General features: G+C 46.1%; 1 protein-coding gene across 2 annotated transcripts in view; it reads left to right on the top strand.

Annotated features, from left to right (window-relative positions):
- Positions 1–19,047, top strand: part of LOC137423542 (kelch-like protein 10) — a 54,097-nt gene that overhangs the window by 10,762 nt on the left and 24,288 nt on the right. For both annotated transcript variants that reach the window (XM_068110814.2, XM_068110816.1), the window contains exon 3: positions 2,758–3,244. In XM_068110814.2, the coding sequence (XP_067966915.1) occupies positions 2,758–3,244 (487 nt within the window). The remainder of the gene's footprint in view (positions 1–2,757; positions 3,245–19,047) is intronic.

Raw genomic sequence — 19,047 nt, 5'->3', positions numbered from 1 at the left:
GCTAGAATCCCGGACAAGCACTATCCAGAGGATAAATCACCGATCCAGTGGATATCATTTACCCATTGGATAGGTTCTGTTGCTCAAAGCTTGGATAACTTTATCCGCTGAATAAATTATTATTTTTTCAGGATAACTTTAGGCTACCTCCTCTGGCCTGGATAAACACTATCCAGAGGATAAATCACCTATCCTGCGGATATCATTTACCCTTTGGATAGGTTCTTTTGCTCAAAGCTTGGATAACTTTATCCGCTGAGTAAATTATTATTTTTTCAGGATAACTTTAGGTTACCTACTCTGGCCCGGATAACGCCTTGTCTGTGCTTAGTGACGCGCACGTAGGTTTGTCCACTTCGAAATGGCAGACGAAGCATTGAAAGGAAATTCCACAAACGTTTTGATCCAATGTGTCATGTATGGTCGTACAAAAATTCCCCGTGTTCAAACGGGTCTTTTCAATTTCAGGAAGTGACGTCAGAGTGCAGATGCTGTGAAACGGGCCTGTATCCTGAGTTAATAAATGTACAACAATCTATCACAGTCTGTCGACTTACATAACACAATGAGTTATAGTTGTTGTTGTTGTGCAGCCTCAGACAGTTCTCTTGAACAAGCCCGCAGCACAGAGACAGCCATTCAATATTCAAGGAGTGACCCAGATATCCCCCGCATCCAGGATGGTGTACCCCACCTTCATAAAGTCAGGGGGGGGCGACACACACACACACACACACACACACAGAGAGACAGAGAGACAGAGAGAGAGAGAGAGAGAGAGAGAGAGAGAGAGAGAGAGAGAGAGAGAGAGAGAGAGAGAGAGAGGGAGAGGGAGAGGGAGGGAGAGGGAGAGGGAGGGAGAGGGAGGGACGGACGAAAAGGCCTGTCCATGGGGTAAAAAACAAAGGTAAAAACAAAGCAAAATAAATACAAAACAACAAAAGGTGAAAACTTTGACAGTGGTTGTAGACTTTCTACAGGTGATGTACATAATTTGTGGGTCATCCACATCTGCCAGTGGTACCCAGGTGAGCCCAGGGGAATTGCCCTTATTTTTAACCACTAGGGCATGCCCGTACTATATATATGCCCGTACTATATATATATCTAAAATTATATCCCCCCCCCTCTATTTACATGAAATGGTTTGGTCCATTCGCAACGCCAAAGCGAACGGCGAACGGCTTGCGAGTACAGTGACAATCCCCCCCCTCTATTTACATGAAATGGTTTGGTCCATTCGCAACGACCACAGAACCCCCCCCTCTATTTACATGAAATGGTTTGGTCCATTCGCAACGCCAAAGCGAACGGCGAACGGCTAAATCGCCATAGCTCGGTAAGTACTTGTCCGATTAATTTCAAACCTTGAAAAGGCACATCCTCGGGTCCCCAGCAATATACCTGGCAAGTTTCAAGTATATCGGACCGGTAGTTGTCGAGAAACAGCGGTCGTATACACACACACATACACACATACACACAGAGATTACTGGAATTATAGATAGATGACTCCCAAGAAGAAAACTGTTGCTCGTGGGTGAACCAAGTGCAGAAATGTCGAGGAAAGTGAGGCCTTTCTCACAGGAAGTGGAGGTTTTGGACAAGCTTGGTGGAGGCAACAATGTAGCGTCACTGCAGATATTATGGTGTTAACGGGCGCAGTGTCCCCCAAATAAAGAAATGCACAGAAAACACATGGGGTAGTGAATGCTCCTGTTTCCGCCATGTTATGGTTTTGTTGTTGTTGTTGTTGTTTTTTACTCAGATTTTACGCCGCCATCCATAATCCGCTCCAGCACAAGAAGCGTCAGGTTATAGGTGAGAGGACTGAGCCCGGAACGTAACCGCCCTTTCCCAAAGGCTCTTCGTCTTATTTTACACGGATTTCGTTTTTGCAGGAGTTTTCCAGGAACATAACCCCCATAAAACAAGGATTTACTGTAATTATTTAAAGACAGATTAAATTTCTCCTATTATAATAAGTGTTACGAAAGTATCATTAAGAGGTCATGGAAATCCTGAGAAAGTACTTTTGGTTTCATATTCTTATGTCACGATTTACAGTATTTTATCACATCTAATTTAATTATCAGGTGTACCGGAAAGGTAATGTCCTTTTTCAAATAGGAATGCACAGCTTAAAAATCGACATTACTTCCGGGTACATGTAATAATTTCCGACTGGACTCTTTTGCACCGACCGCACTGTTATAACTCTGATAGAATCACCAGTGATTTAAAACTGCCTTCCATGGAAAAGCTAAAGGGGAGGAAGGACGGCAATTTAGGGAGCGGGCAGGTGGTCAGGATCGGAATTGGATCATTATTTTGCCAAAACAACAGATTTCAACAATAATTTGGTCAGCCATTGGAGGCTCACAAGTAATGGAGTTGAGGATTCCAAATGAGGAAAGATTATGAATCCCATTCTGAGCCAAACAGGGAATTTGGGGTCCTGGATTAAAGATCTACTTTTTGAAAGAAACCCTGGGATTTTAACTGTTCCCAAGAGAATGTTAGCGGATATGATCGCCATTTTAACAATCACACTTGATGATGTGCTTTGTGATGCTTTTCCCTCTGTTGCCATGGAGCCAGATGATAATTGCAGTCACAATAGATGACAGAATGTAGCTCATGACCAGACAGTTCAGAGGTAAGTTTGCTAGCAGATGAGTGATTTTGTCACAATATATTTTATAATCATCAACTCATGCTTCAAACTCCCAATTCCAACCCCGAACCTCCACACAGAACATTATTTGCCAAGAAATATTATGGAGAACAGCAAAGGGAGTTTGTGATCAGGGGGTTGACGTCAGACATCATGCACTTCCTGATCCAATTTGCATACATGAGATCTGTGCACATCACGGAAGAAAACGTGGAGGGATTGTTCGCCGCTGCCTCCCAGTTTGATCTTTCAAAAGTTACGCACCTCTGCTGCAACTTCCTGGAGGGTCAGGTGTGCCCTGATAATTGTATCGGAACATACAAGTTTGCACAGTCGTATTTTTGTTCAGACCTTGAGCAAAACATCTTCAAGTTTATATTGGTACACTTCAAACACGTAGTGAAGAGTCAGGAATTTCTGGAACTTTCTGTGGATCAGCTGGATCAGATCATCTCACAAGACACCCTCAATGTGAATAAAGAAGAAGTTGTGTTTCATGCCATTGTGACGTGGATTGGTCACCATGCAGACAGCCGAAAGACGCATATGGAGCGTCTTTTCCCAAAGGTATTTCCTGTCCCGTTCCCTGTTTCTCACGCACAATTTCTCAAAATTCAGATGTAAATTGAAAATGATTTCGTACCATCTCGTATTTTATTTAAAAGTAATTTTCTGAGAATGCATCTTACGATAAATTCATAATAATAATAATAATAATAATTCATTTATTTTGTATAGCGCTTTTCCAGAAGCCCAAAGGCGCTTTGACAGAGTGGCAAACTCTGTCCAATCTGTCTGTCTGTCTATGCAAAGTCTGTCTATCAAATGTCCGTCTGTCTGTCCGTTCGAAGGTACCGCAAAAACGGCTAAACCGATCGCAACGATATTTTGGGTGGGTGATCCTCGGACCCCCTGGAGTAAAATAGGCTATATTGTTTTTAAAAAATTTCCAAACACGATGGAATAATATTTACCGATATCAACAGTGATGTGGCTTTTGTTGAAATTATACGTACCAGGAGAGAGTAGATCGACTCCTAACGAACTCTTCCTATATAAATGTGCGGCTCCGAAGTAACATGGCAGCGTGTGCAAAGCGACTGAGAAACAGGTGTAGTGGCTGCTTCCGTGTTACAGATTCGGCGCACACTCTTCACACATAAACGTGCGACTGAGAAAGACGTGTAGCGGCCGCTTCCGTTTTGCAGAATTCAATCTTGCAGAAGCTTTACTTTCACTTTTTATTAAAATGCCCAGATTTCACTTCTCACCCCCGAGAACGGTCACCTGGAACCTGCAACCAAAACAACCCTGAACTAGAACAGCACTCAGTAGAGAGCGCACCTCCGCCTGGTTGGCCATATCACTCAATGGTGAAGAATCACTTTTAAAAATAAATAATTCTCATATCCGAATCCATATTCAGATCTTCACCAAAATCAAATCTCTTTGTCCTTGTCAGACACCCAATCTGTCCACTAAGTTTCGTCCAAATGCATTCACAACTTTGTGAGATATCCTGCTTTGTATCGTTTTTGGCCCGATCTCCCAATGGTGAAGAATCACTTAAAAAATTATAGTAGCCGGATCTGAATCCGGATCTTCACCAAAGTCTAATCATTTCGTCCTTATGACATACGCTACATCTCTGCTAAATTTCGTCCGAATCTGTTCACAACTTTTTGAGATATTTTGTTCGCAAACCAACAGACAGACAGACAGATGAAAAATCGGTCAGGGACCGAGGACATGCCGGAATGTACTTTTTTATCGGCCATTTTGGACAAATATGGCGGCCGAACCACATGACTGATGACATTATCATTATTTGTTTTCTAAACTAATTTATTCCGAGATTATGCGAAAGAAATTGCATCTCGCTCGGATGAAGTTTTGTACTTGTCGAATTATGACGTCATAATGGAGGCACCAATGACATCATCATTAACATATTTTTTTCGCCATGGAGAGTTCTTTACAATGAGCCATGTCTCAATTTTTCTATTCAGCACTTTCGGAAATATAGAGGTGCAAAGAAATCGGTTTTTTCAAGATAGCGGCTGAACCACGTGACCGATGACGTCATTATTATTTTTTTCTCCACCAGTTTATGCCGACATGGCGCTCAAGAAATTGCATCTTGATTGGATGAAGTTTTGTACTTGTCGAAATATGACGTCATAATGGAGGCCTTGGGCCAAGAGAGTTAAAAATTGGGCACAGTCTATTCCAGGGCAACTATATTATTCTCAGGAAATGTCATCTTGATCGGATGAAGTTTTGTACTTGTCGAATTATGACGTCATCATTGAGGTGCATACGACATCATCATTAACATATTCTATTCCCCATGGAGAGTTCTTTACAATGAGCCATGTCTCAATTTTTTCTATTCAGCACTTTCAGAGATATAGAGGTGCAACGTTTTTCGGTTTTTCAAAGATAGCGGCCAAACTACGTGACCGATGACGTCATCATTATTTTTTTTTATTCACCAGTTTATGCCGACCGCGCTCAAGAAATTGCATCTTGATTGAATGAAGTTTTGTACTTGTAGAATTATGACGTTAAAGCGCGGCGTTACGCGCGCTGCTTGCGAGCAAGGAGGAAGCGGACAAGCGGTAACTTATAAGCGTCTTTATTTCAGGAGCTCACTGTAACACTGGCGCGCTCTGGGCTGCGCGCCCGGTGTATATCATGAGGCCATGCCTACCCCTCGGGCGTGGCCACCGCCCACTTGGTGCGCGGAATGATGTCACCACGCCAGTGGGCTTTTGTGTCCGCCACACGCGCCCCCCCAGAATTCCCCGCGCACCTGGAGGGCCAGTTTGCGGGGCAGACGAATGACCCGGCCGAAGCGCCCCCTGGCGATCGGCGGCGTCCGGGGTGCAGGGATGCCAGGTGGGATGCCCCTGGCTGCCCCTGGGATGGGTGCAGGACCGGGGGGCGGCGTGGCGGCGGGGCTGGGCGGTGCCGGGGGTCCGCCCGCAGGGGGGCGGCCTCGACGTGGGTGTCGGGCCACTGGCGGTGGATGGTCCACGTCGAGGTGGGCCGGCTTGAGGCGGTCTACTGAAATGCGGTCAGGAGTACCGCTGATGTCCAGGGTGAAGTGCTTCGCCCCGGTCTCCAGCACGTGGAAAGGCCCGTCGTATGGGGGCCGCAGTGGTGTCCGGTGGGCATCGTGGCGGACGAAGACGTACTCCGCCGTGCGAATCTCCGGGGCGACGTGCATCGGTGGGTGCCCGTGGCATGCCGTTGGCACCGGGGCGAACCTCTGGGCGGTCTCCTGCAGAGCGGAGCGCTGCTGTGCCGCGGACCATGGTGCCGTCGGCCTGGACAAGACGTCTGCGCTTGACGTCGACCAGGAGCCCATTAGCGCACAGGAAGTCCGCGCCAAGCAGTGCCATGGGCACGTCGGCGGTGACGAACGTCCATCGGAAAACCTGCCCTCCGAACCGCAGAGAGAGGCAGCGTTTTCCATACGTACGGATGGGCGTCCCGTTCGCGGCAAGCAGCGCGGGGCCCCCACCCATGGCGTGCTTGTCTGACGTGCCGGCGGGAACGACACTCACCTGCGCTCCCGTGTCGCACAGGTAACGGCGCCCAGAGAAGGTGTCCGTTATGAACAGCAGGCTGCTCGAACGGCCGGCGCTCATCGCCACTATTGAGCGCCGGCCCGGGCGTTTTCCGACCTGTTGAAGGAGCATGGCGGATGACACTGCCGAGCTTCGTGGCCGAACTTGGCGTGGAACCAGCACCAGGTGGTGGAGCTGGAGGAGCGCGGCTGGCTCCGCCAGGCCGGTGGAGTTGGCGGGTTTCCCCGCGGTGGCGGTTTTCGCCGCGGCGGTGGGCGGGGCGTGGCGGCGGTCACGAGGTGCGTATCAGCATACTGCGTATGCTGTATAAGCTGATGCTGTGGAACAGCAACATCAGCAGCATCAGCAGCATCAGCAGCATCAGCAGCATCAGCCTCGAGGGCCGTGACGGCCACGCCGACTCTCGCCCGCGTGTCCGAAGCGGCGAAGTACCTGTCCGCCTCGGCTGCCAATGCTCGGGGTTCCGTTAGCCCGGTCCCGGCCAACGCGAGGCGAACCTGCGCTGGAAGTTGGCGACGGAAAAGCGCCCGGAATAGAGAACCGGGGGCTTCGTCGCCCAACAGTGACAGCATATGGTCCATTCGGACCGACGGGCGCGTGTCACCGAGCTCGGGGAGATCCAGGAGGCGGTCGGCCCGTGCGTCGTCCGTGAGGCTGAACGTGGCTAGGAGTAGCCGCTTGAGTGCCTCGTACTTGTGGCCGTCCGGTGGGTGGCGAAGGACGGACACAACTCGAGCGGCCGTGCCGGGCCCGAGGGAGGCGACGACGTGGCAATAGCGCGTGTCATCGCCGGTGAGGCGCCGAAGCTGAAATTGGGCTTCGGCCTGGACGAACCAGACTTCAGCCTGAGCCTCCCAAAATTCGGGAAGTTTGATGAGGTTGGCCATGGCAATGGCGTCGCATGTGGAAGGATCGCTCCGGCAGATCCAACGTCGAGGGGGTCACCAGTAAAGCGCGGTGTTACGCGCGCTGCTTGCGAGCAAGGAGGAAGCGGACAAGCGGTAACTTATAAGCGTCTTTATTTCAGGAGCTCACTGTAACACTGGCGCGCTCCGGGCTGCGCGCCCGGTGTATATCATGAGGCCACGCCTACCCCTTGGGCGTGGCCACCGCCCACTTGGTGTGCGGAATGATGTCACCACGCCAGTGGGCTTTTGTGTCCGCCCCAACGTCATGATTGAGGTGCATGTGACATCATCATTAAAATATTTTATTCCCCATGGAGAGTTCTTTACAATGAGCCATGTCTCAATTTTTTCTATTCAGCACTTTCAGAGATGTAGAGGTGCAAAGTTTTTCGGTTTTTCAAAGATAGCGGCCGAACCACGTGACCAATGACGTCATCATTTTTTTTTTTCTCCACCAGTTTATGTCGACATGGCGCTCAAGAAATTGCGCACAAACATACAGACAAACAGACAGACAGACAAATCCACCAATCAACATACTTGCCGGAATCTTTTCCGGCAAGTAACAAACAGACAGGGATGAAAACGTAAGCTCCATCCACCTTTGGTAGCGAAGGTAACTTTATCAGAAATTTATAATTCTGGACAGAATGTTGCCAGGTGAACGGCCATTTCCTTTCGAAAGGCATCATAGGATATTCACCTAATCTTCAAAAAAGAGAATAACAAAAAACAAAGGATTCCCTCCTCCCATGCTAACAAAAGTGCTTATATACACCTCCACCTTCCTTCGATCTTCACTCCACCTGGCTTGTTAATCTCCTATACTTCTGTTCCTCCTTCTGAACCTGTTCTGCAATCAGCCTCCCTGCCCTGACGGCCTTTAACTCCGCACAGCAAAATCACTAAAACCACGGGGGCTGTGACGTTTTATGTCTTTTTTTATGCCTGTGCCCCCGAAGGTGGCCGGAGTCATTATGCTTTCGGGTTTTCCGTCTGTCCGTACATATGTCTGTCCGTACGGGCGAAAGCTCGTTTTTCTCAGCAAGCACATGTCCAATTGAGACAAAACTTTCATGGCAGGAGCGACACCAATGTAGAATGTTTTTCTGATAATTGTGTCGTCGTAGGTCACGTGTTATGGCAGCCATCTTGAATTAAACGCAAATAATTAAAAATACATTTCTCGGAAACCGCTGAATGGAAAAAATTGAAACTTATCACATTGCCAAGTACTCTAAAATCTAAATGGTGAACAAAAGCATGATAATTATGACATCATCAGTGAAGTGGTATACCAGTGTTGTGGATATTTTGGACAGTATGTAATTGATGAATCAAGAATTCAATGTCCAAAACCTTTTGTCAGAAGAAGGATCACAAGTTTTAATTCCCGAGGAGGATATCACTTTTTTTTTTTTTTTTAAATACTGAATCTACAAGGAAATACACAGCAATGAAACAACAACTCTTATCAAACCAAGAAGAACATTCTGCAAATCACGAAAAAGCACATTGCAAGATACACAACAAAATCCTAAATCAAAGTCCTAAGTGAAAATCCTGGTACAGTAGAGATGCACATCAAAGAAAACATCATAAGGATACACCAAATACACAGCAGTATGCGCAGTATACATTATCGACATCCAGTATCGACAAACCAAGTGAACAATATCAACATCCTGTATTTACAAACCAAATTTACAACAATGGATGGAGGTCCTCAACGCCAAACAGGAAATTAGAGCTGTCTCCCTTGACATTTCACGTGCCTTCCATACGGTCTGGCATCCTGCTCTGCTCACCAAACTCTCCTCCTTTGGTATCCATGGAAATCTCCACGCATGGCTGGCGGACTTCCTCTCTGGTCGTAGTCAACGTGTGGCCCTGAATGGGTTTCTCTCATCTCCTCTTCCTGTTCAGGCTGGAGTTCCCCAAGGTAGTGTTCTGGGCCCTGTGCTTTTTCTGGTCTTCATCAATGATCTCTCTGACTCTCTTGAAAATCCTCTCTATCTCTTTGCTGACGACTCTACTCTCTGTCGCTCCATTCCTCATCCCTCAGATTGGCAGTCTGCAGCCTCCTCACTCTCTGCAGACCTGGACAATATGACAGACTGGGCAAACAAATGGAACATGTCCTTCAATCCTGATAAATCTCACACTCTTACGATGTCTCTCCAAAAAGACCGACTGGAAAACCCTCCCATCCACTTTCTGAATAATCCTCTCCAAGAAGTTCTGTCACTCAAGCTTTTGGGTCTCACTATTTGCCATGATCTTTCCTGGGAAAATCACATTTCAAATCTGGCCTCCAAAGCCAGTCGCCGATTGGGCATCCTCCGTCGTGCGAAGTCCTTCCTTGGCACACCTGAGCTCCTCACCACATACAAGGCTTTCATCCGCAGCTCTATGGAATACTGCTCTCCCCTCTGGTCTGGTGCTCCTGCCTCACACCTAGCTCGTCTTCACGCTGTTGAAACCAAAGCGTTCAGAATCATTGGAATCTCCCGCGATGAAGCTAACTCCAAGGGCCTTTCACTCACTCACCGCAGGCAGGTTGGTGGTCTTTCCGTCTTCTGCCGACTCCTCTCTGGCCTTGCCCCCCCAGCTCTCTCTGGGCTCTGTCCCCCAAATATTCCTACAGGTCGCACAAGATCTGCCTGCAACCCTCTTATGGTTAAACTGCCAAAATCAAGACTTTCTGCTCACCTTCACTCCTTCATTCCTCTTTTCTCCCACCTCTGGAACAAACTCCCTCACTCTCTTCAATCCCACTCCACCCTCCAGGTCTTTAAAACAGCTGTTCACCACCATCTCTTATCCTCCCCCATCCAAAACCTTGATCTTTTCTACCCCCGCTAATTTCGGTCCCCTTGTGTTTTATACCTCTCCCCCCCCCCCCCCCCCACCCCTTCCCACGCCTCCTGCCCCAAGCCCTCTCCCTCCCACACTTCTCCCTGCTCTCAAATGTTGTGGTTGTGTGCTTCCCCTTCTCTCCCCATCTTGTCTTCTGCTCCCTCTTTTTGTATATTTTGTTTGTCTGGTTGATTTGTTTGTGAAATAAATGTTAGCTCTTTCACGAGCCTCGATTCAGTATACAAACACAAAAAAAAAGTGTGGAATTGGAGGGTGGATGCAAAATGAACGGGACCTAAACTCATGTCTTTACACAACGCAGATATTACTAGGGGAAATGGCCTATACTTACACATACTATGACATAACTAATACAACAGGTGGCCTACGTGTTGCTCGTGGACTAACTATGGGGGGCAACCCTTTAACCTTTAATGACCAATATGTACAAATCTCAAAACCGTAGCTATATATATATATATATATATATATATATATATATATATATATATATATATATATATATATATATATATATATATATATATATATATATAATATATACTAGCAGAAGTACCCGGCATTGCCGGGTGGGGAGGGGGAGGGGGGAAGGGGGAAAGGGGAAGGGGTAGGGGGGGAGGGGAAGGGGGAGGGGGAAAAGGGAGGGGGATGGGGAAAAGGGAGGGGGAGGGGGAAAAGGGAGTGGGAGGGGAGGGGAGGATGGAGGGGGGAAGGGGAGGGCCAGTCAACAATGACGTTGCAGTTCTCATGGTCGGAGAGCAGCACAACAATCGCGACATCGTCCTGAATCTTCGCAACAGCACGAAGCGGATTTTGGAAACTCACCGATCCTGTGACGCCCTCCAGTACCGGCATTGCTGGGTGGGGGAAGGGAGACCCGTACATTCCCAACCCGTACATTCGCCCTCTCGACTCAAGCTCACTCGGACAAAAGCCTCGCACAAATTACACCGTGAAGGCCCAATGGCCATGTCTATGCCACAAATCAAGTATGTGAGCAAGTCGGGCGCACTGAATTGAAAATATATAGAACGCTCATACTCCGTGAAAAGTGAAGCCAACTGGCGGCGGGGATGGAACATCACGTGATCGCTCTGCGCGAATCAGTGCGCTGCTCTGCCACCAGTCAGAATCCATGTATAATATTCCTCGCTGAAAAAAAATCTATGTGAAACATGCTACTATCTATGCTAAATCATGCTAAATCATGCTAAATGCTAATCATGCTAAAATCTATGCTACTTGCTGTGAGTTTATGGCGGCAAGGAACATCACGTGATCGCGTCACGAACATCATTCGTGATCACGTCATCACGTGATCGTCATCAATGAGCGCGAATGAGCGAATCAGCGCGCTGCTCTGCCACCGATTCAGATTCCGTGTATAATATTCCTCACTGAAAAAAATATGGATCTAAAGATGAAAGAAAAAAAAACCTATGTGGTGTGAATGGCAATGTTCCTCGCTGAAATGTGAAAAAACGCAATCGCTTTTCGCTCTGAAATACGTGCGAACGCGTAACTGAGTTAATGGCGGCAAGGAACATCAAGTGATCGCTCTGAGCGAATCGGCGCGCTGCTCTGCCACCGGTCAGATTCCGTGCATAATATTCCTCGCTGAAATGCGCTGAGGTAAAAATATGGTAAAAAAATATTATGAAATAATTTTTTTAGGTTGGCCATGTTCTTCCCAGGCTCAATGGCCATGTCTGTGCCAAATATCAAGTACGTGAGCCTCTCAGTTTAGGAATCTATCGGTAACATTACACACACACACACACACACACACACACACACACACACACACACACACACACACACACACACACACAAACTGTGTTTTATATATATAGAGGTCTAAGCTAAATCATGCTAATCATGCTAAAATATATGCTACTTGCTGTGAGTTTCTGGCGGCAAGGAACATCACGTGTTCGCGTCACGAACATCATTCGTGATCACGTCATCACGTGATCGTGATCGTCATCAATGAGCGCGAATGAGTGAATCAGCGCGCTGCTCTGCCACCGATTCAGATTCCGTGTATAATATTCCTCGCTGAAAAAAAAAATGGATCTAAAGATGAAAGAAAAAAAACCTATGTGGTGTGAATGGCAATGTTCCTCGCTGAAATGTGAAAAAATGCAATGTGAAAATCTGACCGGACCTGAAAAAATATGGATCTAAAGATGAAGAAAATAAACCTATGTGGTGTGAATGTCAATGTTCCTCGCTGAAATGTGAAAAAATGCAATTGCTTTTCGCTCTGAAATACGTGTGAACGTGTAACTGAGTTAATGGCGGCAAGGAACATCACGTGATCGCTCTGAGCGAATCAGCGCGCTGCTCTGCCACCGGTCAGACACCGGTCAGATTTGCATACTCCATACTGCATAATATTCCTCGCTGAAATGCGCTGAGGTAAAAATATGGTAAAAAAATATTATGAAATAATTTTTTTTAGGTCGGCCATGTTCTTCCCAGGCTCAATGGCCATTGGCCATGTCTGTGCCAAATATCAAGTACGTGAGCCTCTCCGTTTAGGAGTCTATCGGTAACATTACACACACACACACACACACACACACACACACACACACACACACAAACTGTGGTTTATATATATATATATATATATATATATATATATATATATATATATATATATATATATATATATATATATATATATATATATATATATATATATATATATATATATATATATATATATATATATATATATATTCTCACTCATGTGGCACTTCCGTTGAACTTGGGGCTGACTCAGAAGAAGACCTTTGTTGGTCGAAAGCTTGGTCGACAATTAAAGATCGACGTCCTGAAGCTACGTCCGCGTCTTATTTAATCTGACGATTATATATTCAATACAAATGAGACGCCCTGCTCGTACTTTGGAGTTTCTACTATTTCTTACAGTTATATATACTAGGGCATGCCCGTACGTGGGTGCAATGCCCGTACGTGGGTACGTGGGTACGTGGGTGCGAGTACGGTGACAATCCCCCCCCCCCCCCCCTCTATTTACATGAAATGGTTTGGTCCATGAAATGTTTTGGTCCATTCGCAACGCCAAAGCGAACGGCGAACGCTTTACATGAAATGGTTTGGTCCATGAAATGTTTTGGTCCATTCGCAACGCAAAAGCGAACGGCGAACGGCTTGCGAGTACAGTGACAATCCCCCCCCTCTATTTACATGAAATGGTTTTAATTAGTTTTAAAACATAGTTTAACGCCAACATAGCGGCAACATAGTTTGCCAACGTGAAATAAATGAATACGCTCTCAAATGTGCCGTCCGAGGCAGAGTGTGTTCGCCACGTTCGGCACACGCGATAGCTCGCTGCTCTCTGATTGGTTGAATCGTTTTTTGGACATAGCTCGGTAAGTACTTGTCCGATTAATATGAAACCTTGAAAAGGCACATCCTCGGGTCCCCAGCAATATACCTGGCAAGTTTAAAGTATATCGGACCCGTGGTTGTCGAGAAACAGCGGTCACAGACAAACATACACACATACACACATACACACATACAGAGATTAGTGGAATTATAGATACTAGGGCATGCCCGTACTATATCTATATCTAAAATTATATCCCCCCCCCCCCCTCTATTTACATGAAATGGTTTGGTCCAAAGCGAACGGCTTGCGAGTACGGTGACAATCCCCCCCCCTCTATTTACATGAAATGGTTTGGTCCAAAGCGAACGGCTTGCGAGTACGGTGACAATCCCCCCCCTCTATTTACATGAAATGGTTTGGTCCAAAGCGAACGGCTTGCGAGTACGGTGACAATCCCCCCCCTCTATTTACATGAAATGGTTTGGTCCAAAGCGAACGGCTTGCGAGTACGGTGACAATCCCCCCCCTCTATTTACATGAAATGGTTTGGTCCAAAGCGAACGGCTTGCGAGTACGGTGACAATCCCCCCCCCCTCTATTTACATGAAATGGTTTGGTCCAAAGCGAACGGCTTGCGGAGTTTGGTAAAGAAATCGCCATAGCGTGCACAAACGCGCAGGAAAGCGAAAGAATCGCAAATTAGTTTTAATTAGTTTTAAAACATAGTTTAACGCCAACATAGCGCCAACATAGTTTGCCAACGTGAAATAAATGAATACGCTCTCAAATGTGCCGTCCGAGGCAGAGTCTGTTCGCCACGTTCGGCACACGTGATAGCTCGCTGCTCTCTGATTGGTCGAATCGTTTTTTGGACATAGTTCGGTAACTACTTGTCCGATTAATATGAAACCTTGAAAAGGCACATCCTCGGGTCCCCAGCAATATACCTGGCAAGTTGCAAGTATATCGGACCCGTGGTTGTCGAGAAACAGCGGTCACAGACACACACCACACACACACACACACACACACACACACACACACACAGACGACACACACACATCACACAGAGATTACTGGCATTATAGATAGATAGATATATATATATTAATATATATATATATATATATATATATATATATATATATATATATATATATATATATATATATATATATATATATATATTATAGAACATATGGATATATATTGTGTAGTATAAGAAAAAGTACAAACTTGTGTATATATACCGTTACAAAAAGGAATTGCATTCACGTGGTGGTTATTTGGGATCGGCTTTTAGGATTTATTTTCACCTTCTTTCTTGAATGCAGACTAACTTTTGATCAAAACCCTGAGAAACTATAAGCTTTCATTTATTCTCAACTCATTCATTTGGATTTATTTGATTCAGTGTTTAAATTATTGCTTTTGGAAAGAGACTTAGTGGGAATTCCCCACAGTTTTTAACTCAAAAAGCCAGAGATAGCTCCCCTGCTGAAGCAAAAAGATTAACTTGTATGAGAGCAAGTGGTTTGGGAGAAACGTGGATCCCATCCCTCACAGGTCACATAGGCAAAATCATTTACTTTCAAGTATGCAAGTGGGAGGGAATACACTTCCACCCTGCAAAATAATTTACAAGTATTTTGCATCTCACTTATCAAGCAATGTTCGTTGCATACTCCATACTGAGTTAATTTGACCGAGAGAACAGCTACGATTTCACCTTTTTTGTTCAGCAAAAAAGGCAAACAATCAATGCAAATGAAGACTGATTTGCTCCTCTCCCAGATCAGACATCGTGGCGCTAGCTGTCAGCCGTATTATTTACCTAGAAAACCTAATCTTTCGACAACTTGCTTATAGAACTCATATAAAAAACATTTTATATCTATATTTGAGTGTATTTAAAACATAACGCAACGAGATTTTCTGAATCATTATTCGATATTGTACAGAATTATTTATCATTTGGGAAACCCGATCCAACATTGTATTTTAAAAGCACCATATCACCTTTAGTCATAAAGAAATATTATATAGAATATACATAAAAAATGATTTTACCATTCTGTGGTTCTCTACAGAATTATGACAAGAGGTGGTCTTACGTTTCCTCTGTCAAGAGTTTACTTTCTCGAGCAAACAAATTTGGTCAGGGTGCCAGCGATAATTCACCTACTGGAGATAAATTTCAACTTCTGTATGAAGTCACAAAAAAACTTGCACACGAGGTGAGCAGGTTATAAACACACGATCTTGACAGGTTGTGGCTCATATAAATCACTAGATTCATAGATTAATTTTTACACTTCCACACCAGCCATAAATATTTTAATCAAATGCCTTTTCCTAAAAATCTGAAATTGCATGCACATGATCTACGAGCCATTTTATTGAAATATTACATGTATGACATCAAAGGTCACATGGCTTAGCAGCCATATTGGATTTAACCTACAACCTTAAAAAAAACACCTCCCAAACCACCAAATCCATTGACTCAAAACTTTACGTGTGTCATTGACTCGGCATTGCGATTAAAAGATTATCAAGAAAACATAATTGGTCACATGGTGTGGCAGCCATATTGTATTGAAGGAAAATGTTAAATAATTACAGTCGTGGCCAAAATATTGGTACCCTTGCACTTTTGTCAAATAACTCACAATTTTGTCTATAAGTTGAAATTGACAAAAGTATTTGGTCTCCACAATTCTTTATTTCACTGTTGATATTACAGAATCTTTGTTTTTGATTCAGAACTTAATATATTGTTGCGGATCTAGCCGCCGGCCTTCTCCCCTTACCAAGAGGGGATAAGTCCCCTTGTCTTTGACTGGCCTGGCGGGACCCGGGACCTATGACGTCCTTCCCGGACAGCGCGAAATAGGGTATTAGGACTAGAGTTCGCTATTACCTAATTACTCGCGCTGCCCTGAAACGAGGAAATAAGCCCCTCACGAACCGCGAGTGTTGAGACACCGAGCGGTGCGTACGCGCGATCCGTGCCTTTTATATGGTGAACCCGGTTCTAGCGATCTTATTCGTGCCACGCTCAGTCAATGGATAAATCACAGAAGCGGTCGAATTGGAAAAAGGAAGAACAGGTTTATTTACACTATTCACAATGGTTCAGAGAAAAGAGGACACAGTGCAGCCTTAAAACAGTCTTAACTTAATACCCAGGACAAACGGGCACGTCACACTCACATAGGGCTTGCCGCTGCAGGATGATGGTCCGCGTCCAAGGATGGCTTCCGTGCAGCTCCCTCCGGTCTCCGGTTCGTCCCGTGCAGATGGTAAGTAGAGAAGGCGGGAGCTCGCCGCGTGTCGTTTGGCGCACAAGGGTTAATACGGGGCGATTTGGTAGGGAGCGGACTTCGGCGGTTAATCACTGGCAGGTATTACCGCGTTTACTCGCGTGGCTGAAGGAGGCGCTATTCGCCACCGGCGCGTCTGGCTGCAGCCGTGTACTTAACGCCTCTTCTTCCTCTCCTTGGCGCGTACGTTATACGATGGCGAGTTACAGTTCAATGCCTCAAAGCGAGTGATGCGAGTCAAGTTCTCCTCAAACAGTCCTCTCACCACGCCCTCTCCCAACGAGTCCTTTGGGTTCTCCAGCGCAAGTCCTCCGCTTCAGTCCTGTTCAAGGGCTTTGTGCATCGACTTTTATAGGCACGCCCCGCGAACCTTCTAGAACTCACCAGACACGCCTCTCCACGCCCTCTCATGCCATGCCGTTAGAGCCCTGGTTGCCTGGTGGCTCTTACCGTCATCGCCTCTGACGCTCCGCCTTGACGCCGCCCCCACCCCGACCTCGCGCTCCTCCTCCTTCTCAGGCCTACCTCGTGTTATTCGACTAGTGAGCGAGCAAAGGGCAGCAAAATGCTGCGGGCAGCCAAAGCGTAACACTGAGCGGGCAGCCAAATGGGGCGCGGGATCAATTACGCCCATAGAGGTGGAATTGGAGGGTGGACGCAAAAATGAAGGGGACCTAATCTCATGTCTTTACACAACGCAGGTATCAATAGGGGAAATGGCCTATACTTACACATACTGTGACATAACTAATACTACAGGTGGCCTACGTGTTGCTTGTGGACTAACTATGGGGGGCAACCCTTTAACCTTTAATGATCAATATGTGCAGATCTCAAAACTGTAGCACTGCCCCCCTCCCTTGCCAGGCTCGTCCCCGAGTTGAATCCACACAGGTGAGAACGACCGGTTTTGAGAAAGGTTCGGGACTAGTTTTTTTTAAAATTACGTGAGACACTTAAATGTGGTTTCCCTCTACATTAAATGTAGCACCCTGTATGTGACAGTTTTACAACACTAGATATGTCCCACCTACTGCGTTGTGTACTAACTAACACTCACACCCACAGCCAACCGAATTGCGGAATTGATTCTCAAACTAAACATAAAGCCGGTGGGGAGCATGTTATTTACAACACTAAACTAATTATTTACATCTCTATAACCCAGGACCTGTTGTTTTGTCGAAAGAAATTTGGAGGGGAGAAGCAACAATGCAATGCAATGCACCAATACACCAATACACAAAAATGCACAGTTCACCATTCCAAAATGTCATATTTAAATGTCACATTTGCTGCTTGGCTGCTGCTTGGCTGCATCTTCTTGCTTCCTGCTTCGTCTTCGGTGTGCCATAATAAAACTTAAAGGTCTTCTTTCCTGACACACCAGAATAAAATGTACAAACCGTGTTCGTTTTTATTTCCAGCAGGGCCAATCTTAGGTGGTCCGACTGCGTGACATCGACGCCACTTAAAAAAAGTGGTCCGCAGGTGCAAGGTAACGTTTGCAACAAATGACCGCTCAGCAAAGATGCCAGGCCACAGAACGTGTGGTCCATAAGGTGTATTGGTTCAGCAAAAGGTATCAGGGGCGCCGCACAAGTGTAGGCAGGCGCCGCTGCACAGTTCAGGGTTCCTGCACACTCCCCTCCAAAATGGGTCCATGGGTGGGGAGGAAGACAAAGCACAGTTAGCAGAGGCAAGGGCGCAAGGGTACACACAAAACAAGGCAATGCAACATGAGGGGCACGGGAGAGCGAGCCAGAGCAAGCTTGTCCCTAACCGTTTGTAACCCCCCATGTCAGCCTACACTACCCTTGCCCTTCCCTGTATTTACAATTTACAAATTCGTCACGACGTCTTGTCTCCCATATCCCCCTCTAAACCAAATTTGTTTCCTAATCCCTCCCAAGATAGAAGAGATGGAATTACACACATTGTCAAATCACGTCGAGATGCGTCTCACCCACTCAAATCGTTCACAAAACCTGGTGTGGAGTTCCATCTCCCTTGGTGAGTGGATGTGGATGGTGCGAAGAGATTTCTCATCCTAACTATACTCTAATAACATTAACTCTTAAACTACCCGGGGTCTTGCCCTGCCAATCGGCATCTTTAAACTATGCGGTTCTAAAAACCAATTCCCATTGACCCACCCTGTGGTGCCCTACGAATTTTGGTCTCACTCCCCAATTTTTCACTACTGTGCCTTTGCTCAATTTCGGGGCTGGGTCGTGTGGCTCCACTAGCAAGTCTACCTACCTGCGCACCTCCGCCACTGAAGTCGCCA

This window comes from Myxine glutinosa, unplaced genomic scaffold (genome assembly GCF_964187855.1).
Source record: "Myxine glutinosa unplaced genomic scaffold, kmMyxGlut1.1 SCAFFOLD_569, whole genome shotgun sequence".
NCBI classification, from domain to species: domain Eukaryota; kingdom Metazoa; phylum Chordata; class Myxini; order Myxiniformes; family Myxinidae; genus Myxine; species Myxine glutinosa.
Note: the sequence above shows the minus strand (reverse complement) of the source record. Positions and strands in the feature narration are given on the sequence as shown.